The sequence below is a fragment of the Arachis ipaensis genome, chromosome B2, assembly GCF_059453495.1.
Source record: "Arachis ipaensis isolate K30076 ecotype BB chromosome B2, ASM5945349v1, whole genome shotgun sequence".
Taxonomy (NCBI): Eukaryota; Viridiplantae; Streptophyta; class Magnoliopsida; order Fabales; family Fabaceae; genus Arachis; species Arachis ipaensis.
Window position 1 is genome coordinate 102,277,707 of NC_142437.1, and position 18,686 is coordinate 102,296,392.

The 18,686-nt window shown below is 38.7% G+C and overlaps 1 protein-coding gene across 1 annotated transcript; it reads right to left on the reverse strand.

Annotated features, from left to right (window-relative positions):
- Positions 1 to 16,598: 16,598 nt before the first annotated feature.
- LOC107627537 (uncharacterized) lies at positions 16,599 to 18,321 on the reverse strand. The gene is made up of 6 exons (XM_016330371.1): positions 18,048 to 18,321; positions 17,763 to 17,956; positions 17,412 to 17,635; positions 17,320 to 17,325; positions 16,711 to 17,200; positions 16,599 to 16,616 (listed from the first exon to the last, which is right to left on the reverse strand). Exons 1-6 carry the CDS (start codon positions 18,319 to 18,321, stop codon positions 16,599 to 16,601), a joined length of 1,206 nt encoding a protein of 401 aa, XP_016185857.1.
- Positions 18,322 to 18,686: the final 365 nt, after the last annotated feature.

The window sequence follows — 18,686 nt, forward strand, 5'->3', positions numbered from 1 at the left end:
TCCGATTGAATGAGTATCTCTGAGATCTCTTAATCAGAATCTCCGTGGTATAAGCTAGAACTGATGGCGGCGTTCATGAGAATCCAGAAAGTCTAAACCTTGTCTGTGGTATTCCGAGTAGGATTCAAGGATTGAATGACTGTGACGAGCTTCAAACTCCTGAAGGCTAGGCGTTAGTGACAGACGCAAAAGGATAGTAAATCCTATTCCAACCGGATCGAGAACCAACCGGTGATTAGCCGTGTTGTGACAGAGCACGTGAGCGTAGTTTTCACTGGAAGGAAGGAAGGTAGCCATTGACAACGGTGATCCCCCAACACACAGCTTGCCATAGGAGGACGTGCGTGCGTGAATCAGAAGACAGAGAAAAGCAGAGATTCAGAAGACAAAGCATCTCCAAAACTCCAACATATTCTCCATTACTGCACAACAAGTAACCTTTAATTTATGCTCTCTTGGTTATTCGCAATTCAACTGATAAACATAATTGACTTCCTGACTAAGATTTACAAGATAACCATAGATTGCTTCAAACCAACAATCTCCGTGGGATTCGACCCTTACTCACGTGAGGTATTACTTGGACGACCCAGTGCACTTGCTGGTCAGTGGTACGAGTTGTGAGAAGTGTGATTCACAATTCGTGCACCAAGTTTTTGGCACCGTTGCCGGGGATTGTTCGTGTTTGGACAACTAACGGTTTATTTTGTTAGAACGCGGTGTTTATGTTCATGGTAATTGGCTATCATATTCTTTAAAATCTTTTTCAAAAATAATTTTTTCTATTAAATCCTGTGCCAAACTTTAAGTTTGGTGTTTTCTTGTTGATTTTTCAAAAAAAAAAAAAAAAACATATACTTCTTCAAAACAAGTGTTACATTCATAACTCATTTGGCTAGAGCGTTAATCTGTGTTCTTGGTAATTGGGTTGGAATCTTTTATATTCTTTTCAAAACCTTCTTTTTCATAAATAATAATTTCTCTATTAAATTGTGTGCCAAACTTTAAGTTTGGTGTTTTCTTGTTGATTTCCCTTTGGTTTTCGAAAATTTTGGTTTGGTTTTCTAAAAATTTTAAGTTTGGTGTTCTTTCTTCATGTTCTTGTGTTCTTGTGAGTCTTCAAAGTGTTCTTGAGTTTTCCTTGTGTCTTGATCTTAAAATTTTTAAGTTTGGTGTTCCTTGGTGTTTTCCCTCCAAAATTTTCAAAAACAAGGAGCATTAGATCTAAAAATTTTAAATCTTGTGCTATCTTATTGTTTTTCTCTTTCCTCACTAAATTTAAAAATATCTTTTCTCTCTATTTTTAAAACAAATTTTCGAAAATTATATAAAAAAAAATTCAGATTTTTTTTTTAAAATTTAAAATCTTTTCCAAATCATATCTTTTTCAAAACTTCCTAACCACCTCCTCTCTCTCCTCATTTTTTCGAAAATTTTTAACCATTTTTATTTATTTTATTTTAATTTATTTTATTTTTGAAATAAATAAATAAATAAATAAATAAAAATAAATTTTTTTATTTTACATCATCCCCCTTTCTCCATCATGGATCTAAGTGGAAATGAACAGTCCAGGAGGACTCTGGGGTCATATTCTAACCCCTCTACTGCTTCATATGGGAGTAGCATCTGCATACCCTCCATTGGAGTCAGTAGCTTTGAGTTGAATCCTCAGCTCATTATCATGGTGCAGCAAAGTTGCTAGTATTCCGGTCTTCCACAGGAAGAACCTACAGAGTTTCTGGCACAGTTTCTACAGATTGCTGACACAGTACATGATAAAGAAATAGATTAGGATGTCTACAGACTGTTACTGTTTCCATTTGCTGTAAAGGATCAAGCTAAGAGGTGGTTGAATAACCAACCTAAGGCCAGCATAAGGACATGGAAGCAGCTAACAGAAAAATTCCTGAATCAGTACTTTCCCCCAAAATGGATGACACAGCTAAGGCTGGACATCCAAGACTTTAAACAAGGAGATAATGAATCTCTTTATGATGCCTGGGAAAGATACAGAGAGATGCTACGAAAATGCCCCTCTGAAATATTTTCAGAGTGGGTTCAGTTAGACATCTTCTATTATGGGCTTGCAGAAGGAGCTCAGATGTCTCTAGATTACTCAGCTGGTGGATCTATCCACATAAGAAAGACAATTGAAGAGGCTCAAGAGCTCATTGATACAGTTGCCAGGAATCAGCATCTGTACCTGAGCAGTGACCCTTCCATGAAAGAAGAGGTTAAAACAGCAACTGCTGAACTCAGTCCTGTGAAACAAGCTGCTGAATTCAATTAGCAATTGGACTTCCTAACAAAGCAATTAGCCGAATTCAAAGATAGACTACAAGAGACAAGGATGGCTAATATACATATGGAAGAATAGTTTAAGCAAACAAAGCAGCAGCTGTCAAGACAAATAACAGAAGAATGCCAAGCAGTTCAATTAAGAAGTGGGAAAACATTAAATATCCCACCTCAAGGCAGCAAAAAGCTAAGGAATGAGCAGACCACCCAAAATTCACCTGAGGACAGTAAGAGCCCAGGAAAAAATAATTCTGGCACTAAAACGCCAGAAAATTGGTGGAAGGCTGGCGCTGAACGCCCAGACCATGCCCAAAACTGGCGTTCAACGCCAGAAACAAGGCAAAACTGGCGTTCAACACCAGAAATGGGCAAGGATCTGGCGTTGAACGCCCGAACTGGGCAAGATCTGGCGCTGAACGCCCAAAATGGGCACAATTCTGGCGTTCAGACGCTAGGAACAGACAAGGAGTTGGCGTCTAACATCACTCCAGTTTCTAACTCTGGCACTCAATTGCCAGTGAGGGATCAGACACACACAAGTGCTGATGACAACCCCTCTAAAAAGGCTTCTTCAACCACTTCTGTAGGCAATAAACCTGCAGCAATTAAGGTTGAAGAATATAAAGCCAAGATACCTTATCCTCAAAAACTCCGAAAAGAGGAGCAGGATAAGCAATTTGCTCGCTTTGCAGATTATCTCAGGACTCTTGAAATAAAGATTCCATTTGCAGAAGCACTTGAGCAAATACCTTCTTATGCCAAGTTCATGAAAGAGATCTTGAGTCATAAAAAGGATTGGAGAGAAACAGAAAGAGTTCTCCTCACTGAAGAATGCAGTGCAGTCATTCTGAAGAGCTTTCCTGAAAAGCTTAAAGACCCTGGGAGCTTTCTGATACCATGCATATTAGAAGATAATTGCACCAAGACAGCTTTATGCGATCTTGGGGCAAGCATCAACCTAATACCTGCATCCACTATCAGGAAGCTTGGCTTAACTGAAGAAGTTAAACCAACCCGGATATGTCTCCAACTTGCTGATGGTTCCACTAAATACCCATCAGGCGTGATTGAGGACATGATTGACAGAGTTGGGCCATTCGCCTTTCCCACTGACTTTGTTGTGCTGGAAATGGAGGAGCACAAGAGTGCTACTCTCATTCTAGGAAGACCCTTCCTAGCAACTGGACGATCCCTCATTGACGTCCAACAGGGGGAAATAACCCTGAGAGTCAACGATGATGAGTTCAAGTTGAACGCTGTCAAAGCCATGCAGCATCCAGACACATCAATAGACTGCATGAAAGTTGATCTTATTGACTCTTTGGTAGAAGAGATCAACATGGCTGAGAGTCTCGGATCAGAGTTGGAAGACATCTTTAAAGATGTTCAGCCTGATTTGGAGGAATCAGAGGACATGAAAGAGCCTCTAAACTTTCTTCTTAAAGAGGAAAAACCTCCTAAACCCGAGCTCAAGCCATTACCACCATCCTTGAAATATGCATTTCTAGGAGAAGGTGACACTTTTCCAGTGATCATAAGCTCTGCTTTAAATTCACAGGAAGAGGAAGCACTTATCCAAGTGCTAAGGACACACAAGACAGCTCTTGGGTGGTCCATAGGTGACCTTAAGGGCATAAGCCCAGCTAGATGCATGCACAAAATCTTATTGGAGGATAATGCCAAACCAGTGGTTCAACCACAGAGGCGGCTAAATCCAGCCATGAAAGAAGTGGTGCAGAAAGAGGTCACCAAATTACTGGAGGCTGGGATTATTTATCCTATTTCTGATAGCCCCTGGGTGAGCCCTGTTCAAGTCGTCCCAAAAAAGGGAGGCATGACAGTGATTCATAATGAAAAAAATGAACTGGTTCCTACAAGAACAGTTACAGGGTGGCGCATGTGTATTGACTACAGAAGGCTCAATACAGCCACCAGAAAGGATCATTTTTCTTTACCATTCATAGACCAGATGCTAGAAAGACTAGCAGGTCATGATTATTACTGCTTTTTGGATGGCTACTCAGGCTATAACCAGATTGCAGTAGATCCCCAGGATCAAGAGAAAACAGCATTCACATGTCCATCCGGAGTGTTTGCTTATAGAAGGATGCCATTTGGGCTATGTAATGCACCTGCAACCTTCCAGAGATGCATGCTCTCTATTTTCTCTGATATGGTGGAAAAATTTTTGGAAGTCTTCATGGATGACTTCTCAGTATATGGAGACTCATTCAGCTCCTGCCTTGATCACCTGAAACTTGTTTTGAAAAGATGCCAAGAGACCAACCTAGTTTTAAACTGGGAAAAGTGTCACTTCATGGTGACTGAAGGAATTGTTCTTGGGCATAAAATCTCAAACAAGGGAATAGAGGTGGATCAAGCAAAAATAGAGGTAATTAAAAAATTACCACCACCTGCCAATGTTAAGGCAATCAGAAGCTTTCTGGGGCATGCAGGATTCTATAGGAGGTTTATAAAGGATTTTTCAAAAATCGCAAAACCTCTAAGCAATCTGCTAGCTGCTGACACGCCATTTGTGTTTGACACAGAGTGCCTGCAGGCGTTTGAAATGCTGAAAGCTAAGCTGGTCACAGCACCAGTCATTTCTGCACCAGACTGGACGTTACCATTTGAGCTAATGTGTGATGCCAGTGATCATGCCATTGGTGCAGTATTGGGACAGAGGCATGACAAGCTTCTGCATGTCATTTATTATGCCAGTCGCGATCTAAATGATGCCCAGAAAAATTACACAACCACAGAAAAAGAATTACTTGCAGTGGTTTACGCCATTGACAAGTTCAGATCATACTTAGTAGGATCAAAAGTGATTGTGTATACTGACCATGCTGCTCTTAAATATCTACTCACAAAGCAGGATTCAAAACCCAGGCTCATCAGATGGGTATTGCTTCTGCAAGAGTTTGATATAGAAATAAGAGACAGAAAAGGGATAGAGAACCAAGTGGCTGATCATCTGTCCCGGATAGAGCCAGTGGAAGGGACGTCCCTCCCCTTTCTTGAGATCTCTGAGACGTTTCCTGATGAGCATTTATTCGCCATTCAGGAAGCACCATGGTTTGCCGATATTGCAAACTATAAAGCTGCAAGGTTCATACCCAAGGAGTACAACAGGATACAAAAGAAGAAATTAATTACCGATGCAAAGTACTACTTGTGGGATGAACCTTATCTCTTTAAGAGATGTGCAGACGGAATTATCCGTAGGTGTGTGCCTAGAGAAGAAGCACAGAGGATCCTGTGGCATTGCCACGGATCTCAATATGGAGGCCATTTCAGAGGTGAGCGAACAGCCACGAAGGTCCTCCAATGTGGCTTTTATTGGCCCACACTCTATAAAGATTCCCGAGAGTTTGTACGTAATTGTGACAGTTGCCAAAGAGCTGGTAATCTGCCTCATGGTTACGCCATGCCTCAACAAGGAATCTTGGAAATTGAGTTGTTTGATGTATGGGGAATTGACTTCATGGGACCTTTCCCACCATCATACTCAAACACTTACATTCTGGTGGCAGTTGACTATGTATCAAAATGGGTTGAGGCTATTGCCACACCCACCAATGATACTAAAACAGTGCTGAAGTTCCTCCAGAAACATATCTTTAGCAGGTTTGGTGTCCCTAGAGTACTAATCAGTGATGGGGGCACTCACTTTTGCAATAAACAGCTTTACTCCGCCATGGTTCGGTATGGAATTCGCCACAAGGTGGCCACTCCATATCATCCACAAACCAATGGGCAAGCTGAAGTCTCTAATAGAGAATTAAAGAGAATCCTGGAACAGACAGTAAATACCCGTAGAAAGGATTGGGCAAGGAGCTTGGATGATGCTCTGTGGGCTTACAGAACAGCATTCAAGACCCCTATAGGGACCTCTCCATACCAACTGGTGTATGGTAAGGCATGTCACCTGCCCGTGGAACTGGAACATAAGGCCTACTGGGCAACCAGATTCCTAAACTTTGATGCCAAATTAGCAGGAGAAAAAAGATTGCTCCAGCTAAATGAGCTAGAGGAGTTCAGATTCACAGCTTTCGAAAATGCCAAGCTATATAAAGAAAAATAAAAAAAGTGGCATGACAGAAAGCTGTCATCTAGAATCTTTGAACCAGGACAGAAGGTTCTGTTGTTTAACTCTAGACTCAGGCTATTCCCCGGGAAACTGAAATCCCGGTGGAGGGGACCATACGTGATTACAAGTGTATCACCATATGGTTATGTGGAGCTTCAAGATATTGATTCTGATAAGAAGTTCATTGTCAATGGACAGAGAATCAAGCATTATCTAGAAGGCAATATTGAGCAAGAATGCTCAAGGCTGAAGCTAGATTAAAAGCTCAGCAAGGTCCAGCTAAGGACATTAAAGAAGCGCTTGTTGGGAGGCAACCCAATTTTTATTTACTTTCATGGTTTTTCATGTTTTATTAGGTTCATGATCATGTGGAGTCACAAAATAAATATTAAAAATTGAAAACGGAATCAAAAACAGCAGAAGAAAAATCACACCCTGGAGCATGGTTCTGGCGCTGAACGCCCAAAATGGGCAACATCCTGGCGCTGAACGCCCAGAACAAGCATGGTTCTGGCGTTCAACGCCAGAAATGGCTAGTAAATGGGCGTTGAACGCCCAAAATGGGCACCAACCTGGCGCTGAACGCCCAGAGTTGTGTGCAAGGGCATTTTGCATGCCCAAATTGGTGCAGGGATATAAATGCCTTGACACCTCAAGATCTGTGGACCTCACAGGATCATTTCAAGATCTGTGGACCCCACAGGATCCCCACCTTCCCTCCTCATAATCCTAGTTTTTTCTTTCCACATCTTCTTCTTCATCTATTCCCTCTTCTTTTGCTCGAGGGCGAGCAACATTCTAAGTTTGGTGTGGTAAAGCAATTATGTGAAGGATCTATAGCTCAGTGGTAGAACATGTGGCTGCAAATCAAGAGATACCTCAGGGGATGCACTTCCCTCCACATAATTATTGGAAGCAACTGAGGATAGAAATACCAAAAATCACTAGGAATCAAGCCACAAAGGCAAGGAAGAGACATAAAAGAGCTCAAGAACATCATTGGTGCCTCAAGAAGGAAATGCCATCATCACTAAGGTGGACTCGTTCCTTGTTCTTACTTTCTCTGTTTTTCGTTTTCTCTATGTTAAGTGCTTATCTATGTTTGTGTCTTCATTACATGATCATTAGTAGTAATTAGTGTCTAGTTTGATTTTATCCCCAATTAAGTTATAGTCTATTTTTCTCATCATCAGCAAACATGAATAAAATAGTAGATCTTTTGAATAAGAGGCAATAAAATTTCGAGTTTTTAATAAGAAAAATTCTAATTAGTAACATGTGGTGGCAATGCTTTCTGTCTTCTGAATGAATGCTTGAACAGTGCATATGTCTTTTGAATTTGTTGTTTAAGACTGTTAAATATGTTGGCTCTTGAAAGAATGATGAACATGAGACATGTTATTGATAATCTGAAAAATCATAAAAATGATTCTTGAAGCAAGAAAAAGCAGCAAAGAACAAAGCTTGCAGAAAAAAAAAATATAGAGAAAGAAAAAGAGAAAGCAAGCAGAAAAAGCCAAAGCTCTTAAAACCAAAAGGCAAGAGAAAAAAAGCCAATAGCCCTTAAAACCAAAAGGCAAGGGTAATAAAAAGGATCCCAAGGCTTTGAGCATCAGTGGATAGGAGGGCCTAAGGGAATAAAATCCTGGCCTAAGCGGCTAAACCAAGCTGTCCCTAACCATGTGCTTGTGGCGTGAAGGTGTCAAGTGAAAACTTGAGACTGAGCGGTTAAAGTCAAGGTCCAAAGCAAAAAGAAGAGTGTGCTTAAGAACTCTGGACACCTCTAATTGGGGACTTTAGCAAAGCTGAGTCACAATCTAAAAAGGTTCACCCAATTATGTGTCTGTGGCATTTATGTATCCAGTGGTAATACTGGAAAACAAAGTGCTTAGGGCCACGGCCAAAAATCATAAAGTAGCTGTGTTCAAGAATCAACATACTGAACTAGGAGAATCAATAGCACTATCTGAATTCTGAGTTCCTATAGATGCCAATCACTCTGAGCTTCAATGGATAAAGTGAGATGCCAAAACTGTTCGGAAGCAAAAAGCTACTAGCCCCGCTCATCTAATTAGAATCTGAGCTTCATGCAAAAAAACTCTGAGATATTATTGCTTCTCAACCTATTAGTCTTCTATTTTATTTGTCTAGTTGCTTGAGGACAAGCAACAGTTTAAGTTTGGTGTTGTGATGAGCGGATATTTTATACACTTTTTGGGGTTAATTTCATATAGTTTTTAGTATGTTTTAGTTAGTTTTTAGTTTATTTCCATTAGTTTTTAGGAAAAATTCATATATCTGGACTTTACTATGAGTTGTGTGTTTTTCTGTAATTTCAGGTATTTTTCTGGCTGAAATTGAAGGAGCTGAGCAAAAATCTGATTCAGGCTGAAAAAGGACTACTGATGCTGTTGGATTCTGACCTCCCTTCACTCAAAGTGGATTTTCTGGAGCTACAAAACTCGAAATGGTATGCTTCCAATTGCGTTGGAAAGTAGAGATCCAGGGCTTTCCAGAAATATATAATAGTCCATACTTTGCACAAGGATAGACGATGTAAACTGGCGTTCAACGCCAGTTCTCTGCCCAATTCTGGCGTCCAGCGCCAGAAAAGGATCAAAAGCTGGAGTTGAACGCCCAAACTGGCACAAAAACTGGCGTTCAACTCCACAAATGGCCTCTGCACGTGGATTGCTTAATTCTCAGCCCCAGCACACACCAAGTGGGCCCCAGAAGTGGGCCTCTGCATCATCCATCATAGTTTACTCATTTGTTGTAAACCTAGGCTACTAGTTTGGTATTTAAACAACTTTTAGAGACTTATTTTGTATCTCATGATAATTTAGATCTAAACTTTGTATTCTCTGACGGCATGAGTCTCTAAACCCCATTGTTGGGGGTGAGGAGCTCTGCTGTGTCTCGATGAATTAATGCAAGTATTTCTGTTTTCCATTCAAACACGCTTGTTCCTATCTAAGATGTTCATTCGCGTTTAACTGTGATGAAGGTGATGATCTGTGACATTCATCACCTTCCTCAACCCATGAACGTGTGCCTGACAACTACCTCCGTTCTATATCCGATTGAATGAGTATCTCTGAGATCTCTTAATCAGAATCTCCGTGGTATAAGCTAGAACTGATGGCGGCGTTCATGAGAATCCAGAAAGTCTAAACCTTGTCTGTGGTATTCCGAGTAGGATTCAAGGATTGAATGACTGTGACGAGCTTTAAACTCCTGAAGGCTGGGCGTTAGTGACAGATGCAAAAGGATAGTAAATCCTATTCCAACCGGATCGAGAACCAACCGGTGATTAGCCGTGCTGTGACAGAGCACGTGAGCGTAGTTTTCACTGGAAGGAAGGAAGGTAGCCATTGACAACGGTGATCCCCCAACACACAGCTTGCCATAGGAGGACGTGCGTGCGTGAATCAGAAGACAGAGGAAAGCAGAGATTCAGAAGACAAAGCATCTCCAAAACTCCAACATATTCTCCATTACTGCACAACAAGTAACCTTTAATTTATGCTCTCTTGGTTATTCGCAATTCAACTGATAAACATAATTGACTTCCTGACTAAGATTTACAAGATAACCATAGATTGCTTCAAACCAACAATCTCCGTGGGATTCGACCCTTACTCACGTGAGGTATTACTTGGACGACCCAGTGCACTTACTGGTCAGTGGTACGAGTTGTGAGAAGTGTGATTCATAATTCGTGCACCAGCAGGTTGTATGTGATTAACACCGGTTGAGAGGTCACCAATGCACCTCCAGATCTGAACCCCAGGGTTAGTCTGGATCCATTCTGATTGAGGGTGAAGCTCCTGCAATCCATTCTCCTTAATGATCTTACTCAAAACGCCACAAACAAGGTCGAATCTTCTGAATCAGAGAATGTTGTGCCTTTGGATTCTAGCCTCTACCACAAAGACTCTAATCTCCCCATACCTCGGTTAAACTGATGTTTCGAGAAGTCCCCAACGAAGTCATGGATTAGCCGTCTAAGAGATGTATAATCAAGCTGGTGGTTCAATGCTTTTCAGTTACATAGTCACATGAACCCAAGAAGAACACGGGTGGTTGTCAGGCATGCGGTCTTAGAATGAAGAACGAGGATATATCTTAGAATAGAGAATCAAACACTATTGTTTGAGATGATGAGTGAAAGGTCGGCTTCGGGAGCAACAACTTGAAACTGAGCTTTCAGATTCGCAACCATTTCATCCATACCTTCAGCTATCGTCTCCTCAAGCTGCACGTATCTGTCTCAATATTTAGTGACCTCGTCCACCAATGGCACAAGCGTTAGACAAATATCCATCTGTTGGAATTATTTGTTTTTCTAATCAACTTGGGTGGAGGAACTTCTGCGGATACTGTTAATGATATCCCTTTAAGTGAGGCAGTTAGAAGAAATATTAGAAGGACGATGGTTGACTTAAATATGTCACCTGAAGGTAGTCAACAGGGGTCAAATGTCAAAGATTCTAATGATGGTATGATGCAAGTTGATGTTGAAAGTCATGGGAGTTCTGCTATTAGAGACCCGACGACGAATCCATATCAAGTTAACTCTAATGACGGTGAAGATGTTGAGGCTGAACCAAAATGTTCCAGATAAAGAGAAGGAAGAAATGAACTATTACAGTGACACACAAATCACACTGACATAGCCTACTATTTTTCGACCATATGATTGGCCGGATCACTTTTTCACATTAAATCTCGAGGCAATGACTTCAGATTGTTTATTTAGTCAAGGAGGCCCCGATGATGATCCCACTAATGAATTTGAGATTGGACAATAGTATGAAAACAAAAAAAAAAGAGATGTTGGTGTTATTAGGAATGACAAAAAAATTCGAATTGTGAATATCTGCGGGAATTATCCATGATAGAGACTGAGACCCGCCTCGTAAATAAATAAGGATGGGGACGGAGATTGAGATACGCTCCCCATAAAGATTTGCGGAAAGAAATTACTTAAATGTTCTTATATATATAAGTTGTGTAAGTATTTCTAATTTATTTTATTTTAATTTATATATTAAAAATTTTATGGATATGTTATTATGTTAAATTTATAGTTAAATCGTGTTTGATTTTATATATATTTTTTTGGTAACTTTTTTTTTGTGACTGATTTGATATATTTGGTTGAATTGTATAAGATTTTATCATGTTTGTATCAATTTTTTAAAAAAAATAAAATTTAATATCCATGGATATTCGCTGAAAAAAAAATAAATGGAAACGCGTAACAGGAATATAATGGGGACGGGAGACATTTTACTTAACCTTTCCTATCCCATGAAGACTCATTGCCATCCCAAGTGTCATAGGTTGAAGATGAAATAAAAGGACAACTTTGAAATTTTGGTTAATTTTTAAAAAGTCAACAAAATTTAAGTTTAGGTTATTTTTATTATACAGAACTCAATCTTATATCAAACACAAAAAAATTGACTATTCAATAAAGACTAACACAAAAAAGTGACTATTCAGAGTTGGAGATATCTTGGATTTTCACCTCTCCTCTCTGCTGCATATGATTAGTTGATTCTTAATCTCGTCTCCCTTCCGAGTCGTGTTTCTTATTTTGGTAGAAAAACCGGCAAGTTTAAAATAATTTTTGTAGAACTTTCTAACTTCTTCTAGTGTCTTAAAAGTCATCCCGACCTTTGAGATAAATTGTTCATCCACGACATACTTGGTATGCATAATGAACCGAACATGTTATTAAAGTAAAATAATTGTATAGTACTAAATGAACGGAACATTATCCATTATATAAAATCAAATTCAATACAGTTTTCTGCATAATGAACCGAACACCTTATTAAGGTGAAACAATTGTATAGTACTAAATGAACGGAAGAATATCCATTATATAAAATCAAATTCAAAACAGTTTTCTGCATAATGAACCGAACACCTTATTAAGGTGAAACAATTGTATAGTACTAAATGAACGGAATATTATCCATTATATAAAATCAAATTCAAAACAGCTTTTTGCATAATTAATCGAACACCTTATTAAGGTGAAACAATTGTATAGTACTAAATGAACGGAACATTATCCATTATATAAAATCAAATTCAAAACACCTGTGTCTACAATTTAAAAATTATATCAATTCAATTCAATTTAACAATTGCATTCCATTCAATTCGATTGAAAAAATAATCCAAACATTGTCCGCTTGATTCGTTTCAAAAGAATAATCCAAATCGCTCTGATTCAACTGATTTGAAGTTGAATCATTCATTGTTTTGATAACCTATTGAAATCCACAGATCGAAGAAGAAAACGAAGAAGAATAGCAAGAAGAATGACGAGTAACAGAGAAGAACAACGAGCAGCAGAGAAGAAAAAAAGAAGAACGACGAGCAGCAGAGATTGCATATCCAAAAATTACAATGCAAATCATTAACGTTGAAGATGTTTATGTCGAAGAAGAAACTTTACGTAATTCTGTTACGATAATAGGAGGGAGAAGGAGGAGCGCGTATATTTCACAGAACTTAGATGACTTGATTAGATTTTTTGCATGAATATGGAGCATTATTGATAATTATAATAGTAATTATATATATATATATATATATATATATATATATATATATATATATATATATATATATATATAAGAACTTATCTATATGCATGTAATAATACAAACAAAAATTGAGGAAATTAATATTACGCACTATTATTACTAAGAATTAATTAGTAAAAGGGACAAATACCAATAAAAATATTAAAAAATATTGACCATGAGTTGCCATTAAATATATGAATTTAGCTAATTTTTAGAACACATAATAACATTATTATTAATAAAAATTTTATTTTAGCAAGTATGTAACAAATAGCATATATAAGATAAAATAACTTTGGTATTAATTGATAATTTTATATTAGATTAATTTAGTCTATTTAAATTTTTTGATATTATCCAAATATGTTTTATTTTTTTAGACCATGTTTTTATTGAGACAAAATATATATATATATATATATATATATATATTTCCTTATTTACAACTCTTCTTAAGCAGTAAGCAGTAGATGTGTGCAACAATAATAATAAACACATAAATTTATATTTCAAGTATAAGTTATGTAAATGTACAATGTGTCACCTCTCCATTACTAAGGAGTTTTAGAAAATGAATAGATCTCGAATACTCAGACCTTGATCTGTGTCACAAAAGCTAAATGGGTAATGAGTATTCGAGATACGTGCAAAATTCATAAAAAGTCTCAATATTCGACATATGCACAGAGTTTCAATTAGCGTTTCAGTTAGGGGTGTGCATGGCCCGGCCCGACTCGAAGACCCGACCCGAGCCCGAACACTTTAGGGGCTATTTTGGTGTGATTTTATCGGGTCTAGGGTCGGGTAAGGGTCTAAAAAATAGACCTGGTCATTATTTCGGGTCGGGTCCGGGCCATGGCTTGGGTCACCCGAAGTCGGCCTGGTGGCCCGGTCATCATATACAATTAATATTGTGTTATTAGTGATGGATGATGGCTATTCTTATGTGGAATTTAAGTATTGTAAACCTTAATATTTTGTGTTATTAGTTATTATAAGACTATAAGTTAATGTTTTATGTTTAAAATGCAAAAGATTTTAGACTAATGCATAATATTGTGTTATTTATATTGATTTAAATATTTGGTGTTATTAGACAATATTAGTATTGATTATGGTTATGCTTTAATTTTAGAGAAGAGTTGGTTCTTGTTATATTTTTCTAAGTGAATTTTACCATGTCAAATAATGGTTGGAGTCTTGGAAATTTGGATATTTTCACATGCTAGCTTATAAGAAGGTATCAAGGTAATGTAATGTTAATGGCCCGGTTTTTACCCGGTATAATCGTGGCCCGAAAGTGTATAGGTTTCATCGGGTCTAAGGTCGGGTTCGGATCTAATAAATAGGCCCGGTATATATTTCGGGCCGGGTCTGGGTCACATCAAACCCGGTTTCACCCGACCCATGCACACCCCTAAATTTTCAGTCAATGAAATGTATGTATAATTGAATTGATTCTATGTTTGTGTGATTTTTTTCCATCTCATTTAATTTAATTCAAATAATTTTAAATTTTATAATTATAAAAATATACTTGTATTGTTGTAGTAGTTATTTATGAGTACTGCAAAATTAAATTTTAAAAAATGGCATTATTAAATTAAGTTTTCCGCGTATAAAAATAAATTGGCTACAATCTAAGTGCATGCTTAATCTAATAAGGCCATCTTCTATGTTGGTATGGTAAGATAGTATCTATACAATATAAAATTAAGGGTTAAGTACAATTTTAGTCCCTAACGTAGAGACCGAAAATTTTTTTCGTCCCCAAAGTTCATGTTGGTTTTAAAATGGTCCCTTGGACAATTATGCCCCTGAGTTTGTTACTATCCGTTATTGATTTATTATCGAACAACAACAACAACAACAATAATAATAATCGAAATAAATAAAAAAGAGATCATTGTGTGTGAAGGAGAAGAGCATCGTCTTCTTCGAAAGCTCAGAGGAGGGAAGCAGCTATAGGGTTCAACAAAGCAGAGGAAGGGTTCGGAAAGGCTGCGTCAATGGCTTCCCAGAGTTCTAGATCGTGTTGAGCTCGATCATCTGTGAAGGAGTTGGTATGTGTACATAGAGAGAGGTCGATTCTGCGAACGTCAATGACGAAGGACAACCCAGGCTGACGATTTTGGGGTTGCATATACTATGAGGTATCTTGTTGTTTCCATTTTGTGAGCATGAGTTTTGGCACCTGAGTTTGTTTTATCTAAAGATTTCTGGGTTGTGATAGGTTCAGAATGCTTGTGATTTCTTTTGGTGGGCAGACCCGGAGGCTGGAGGAGCGCAACAGGATACTGAAATTGCAAGAAGTAGGAAAAAAATTACAACTTTGAAGACAAGATTAAAGGATGTTGAATAGAAGCTGAGGATTGTAGCTACTTTAGGGATATTTTGGTGGATTGGATTTTTGTATCTGTTTCTGCAGAATCCACATAAGTTAGGGCAACCATATGGAATGCACTTAAATTGCATATGATTAGTTAGTCAATTTTAGGGTTTTATTGTGTTATTTTGGTAAATTGATAGGAAAACTTGTGATGTTACAATGGGTGTTTCTGTTGTATAATTTGTGAACCTGTTTGAATCTATGAATGAAAGTGATGTGTTAGTTTCCAAGCTTAAATCAAAAGCTCTGTTTTGCAATAATTTAAAGTAAATATCTGTACATGTGGTAATGCCATAATGAGTTGAAGGCCAAATTCAATTCAAGGCAACTTAAAACATTGACAATTCAACTCATGCATAACACAATTCATAAGCTAAAAAGGGCAATTACATTAGATGTGATGTCACTTAAACAAAAAACACAATCCAACATACGACTTAAACATAGTTCAAAACACTTAACCACCTAGAACAAAATAACAAAATAACATTGTTTGAAGCTTAGTGACACGGTCATAACAGACAAATCATAACAGAAAAATGTGAGACAAAAAATATAATAATGAAAAATTAACAAGAATAATAAAAAAATGTAAAATTAGTTATGTCCCTTGTTAGTGTCTTCGTGTCCTTCCTGTCAGGATGGACACAAAATACACTAATTCAGTGTCTCTGGACACAATGTCTTTGTCCATATCTCCTCTGTCAAACACGATTTTGTGTCTCTGTGTCTTTGTCTCAGTGTCCTATCTCTGTAAACAAACACAGCCTTAAAGATTTTCCCATGCACTAGGAGGTAATTTTGCCATTAGCTTCAATTTCTGCAGAGGGACATGTGGTGCACCAGTCTGGATGACAGAAAAATGCCTCTTTCTCTCAGTTGGTTGACTGTGTGAGTGCTTCTTGCTGGTAGAGGATGCTGCTGTTGCACTTCTCTTCTTAGCCAATCGTTGGCTTGAAGGAGCTTTAGGGTTGGACTGAGCTGGTGCAGTCCCTGACTTTTTGGGCTGGATCTTGGGCTGAGTTGAAGCATCATTGGGATTAGTGGCTAATTTCTTGGGCCTAGTTGCTGGTTTCTTGGACTGACTTGTTGGAGGGTTGGGTTGTGAGCATGAAATCCTTCTAAGTATCCCTCTCTGAACTGTTTGGTCAGGGGGTTGTGAGCGTGAAACCTTCCAACCTCTCTTAGGACCCCTGCTAGCTTGTTAGTTTGCAGATTGGACCTATGAGGGAAATTAAAATTTGATAACATGAATCACAATTTAACATATAACAATTTATTTACCAAATTGAACCCTAAAACAAATTGGCACATACCCTCTTAGGATTTGTGCAGCCTCCCTTCTTGTGTCCTACAGTACCACAATTACAGCATCTTTGTATTTGGCCCCTTCGGGAGAGGTGAGTCTGGCGTCTGTTATCCTCATCTCCGGGTCCTCGCTTCCTCTTCTTCACTAGTCTGTGACTTGGCCTCCTATAGGGTGGTGGCATGACATCATCATACTGGGTTCTCTCCCATATATCTAGCCCATTCAGAGGATGTATCACTTCCTGGTAGTACCTCAGGTAAGCATCCTTTTTGTAGCAGTCATCCACATATGACTCCAAGTCCAGCCCCTTAAAGGTGATGCAGCTGATGGCATGAGGAAAAGGTAGCCTGCTCATCTGCCACCTTCTACAGGAACACTCAGAAGCAGACAGATCCACAACAAATTTTTCTAACCCACACATCACCTCATACTTACTAGCAGTCGACCAATATGGCCTGCAGTCCCTAGCAAACGTTGCCCTTTTCTCTAATTTCTTCCTAATTATTAGCATGATGTTACCTTGGTACAGTTGAATCCTATCTCTATTGGCAGCTCATCTAGTCATTAGATACAGCCTAATGTCCTCTAACATAGTTACAATTAGTTTTTCTCTTACCTCAATCTATTACAGCATTAAAACTTTTACTCATGTTGTTAACAAGGGAGTCACATTTTGAATGAAATGTAAATCTAGAACGGGACTAGAACCTGGGTGGAATGTTGTTCAAGTGTCGAAATTCCCCCTCATTCATGATCCTTGGTGATTTCATCTCCTTCTCCCAATCTTTCCAATGCGTTGACTTTGCACACTGCCACATTTGGTTCTTCAGCTCCAATCCAGGAAATTTCTTCCTGAAGTTGTTATACAGATGCCTCACGCAATATCTATTGTCCACCCCTGGAATGACCTCCTCAAAAGCTTGTAACAAGCCCTGCAATACGAAGGTGAGCATGCCAACATTAGTCCAGTATTAAAGGTTTCTTAATGCCAAAAACTAATGTGCATCTGCCAATTTTTTCTGGACCTAAATCATCAGCAAGATGGCATAGAAACCAAACCCAGGAGTCCTTTGTCTCAGCTTCAACCACCGCATAAGTAATAGAAAGGATCTGGTCATTGGGGTCTCTTCCTATTGCAGTCAACAACTGGCCACCTTGAGGAGTCTTTAAAAAGCACCCGTCCAAACTCCAAACCAATAAAGGGTCTACAATGTTGGAAACTCTTCTTGCATGCATCAAAGCAGACATACAATCTCCCAAATACACAGTAATTCATTAACTCTGGGGTCTGGATCTAATGGGTAAAATCTGTGGACCGAATCACTTTCAGGACAACCGATGAACCTGGATTTGCCCTTAGAAGCTCAGCACAATAATCATTAATCCTTTTATACTGCTCCCTAAATGCACCCTGAATCTGGCTTAGTGCCTCTTGCTTCGTTTTGGCTGCCATGGATTTAGTCACAGTGAGATTCCATTTCTTCTGTGCCTTTGCCACCAACTCCTTTATTTTGATTCTAAGATTAGACTCTACCTTCTTCTTAAACTGGGCTCCAAGCCACTTAGTGTGCATTATGCCAACCTCGTGTGTTGCACGTTCATGCTTCTTAACTGTCATGTTGATTCATCCCAAACCCTATGTGCATAGAGCTAAAATGGGCAGTCTTTCTGACAAACAGTCCTAACCCTCACCAAGTCACACTTCTTAAACTTGATACTTCTAGCCGTATGAACTGCATAAGCCAAAACAGTATCCTTAAATTCTTGTCTAGATGCATAAAGTATTCTTACCTTCCATCTATAGTTAGTCATATCCTTCTCAGGTTTATGAACTGGAAACCTTTGACCCCCACGATCTGATGCATCATCAGCGTCCTCCTCAGGATCATCATCCTCCACCTCATTTCCACCAATCATATTGTCTATCTCCAATTCATCACTATCTACCCCTTCCTCATCACTAAGCTGACTTGTCCCAACCCC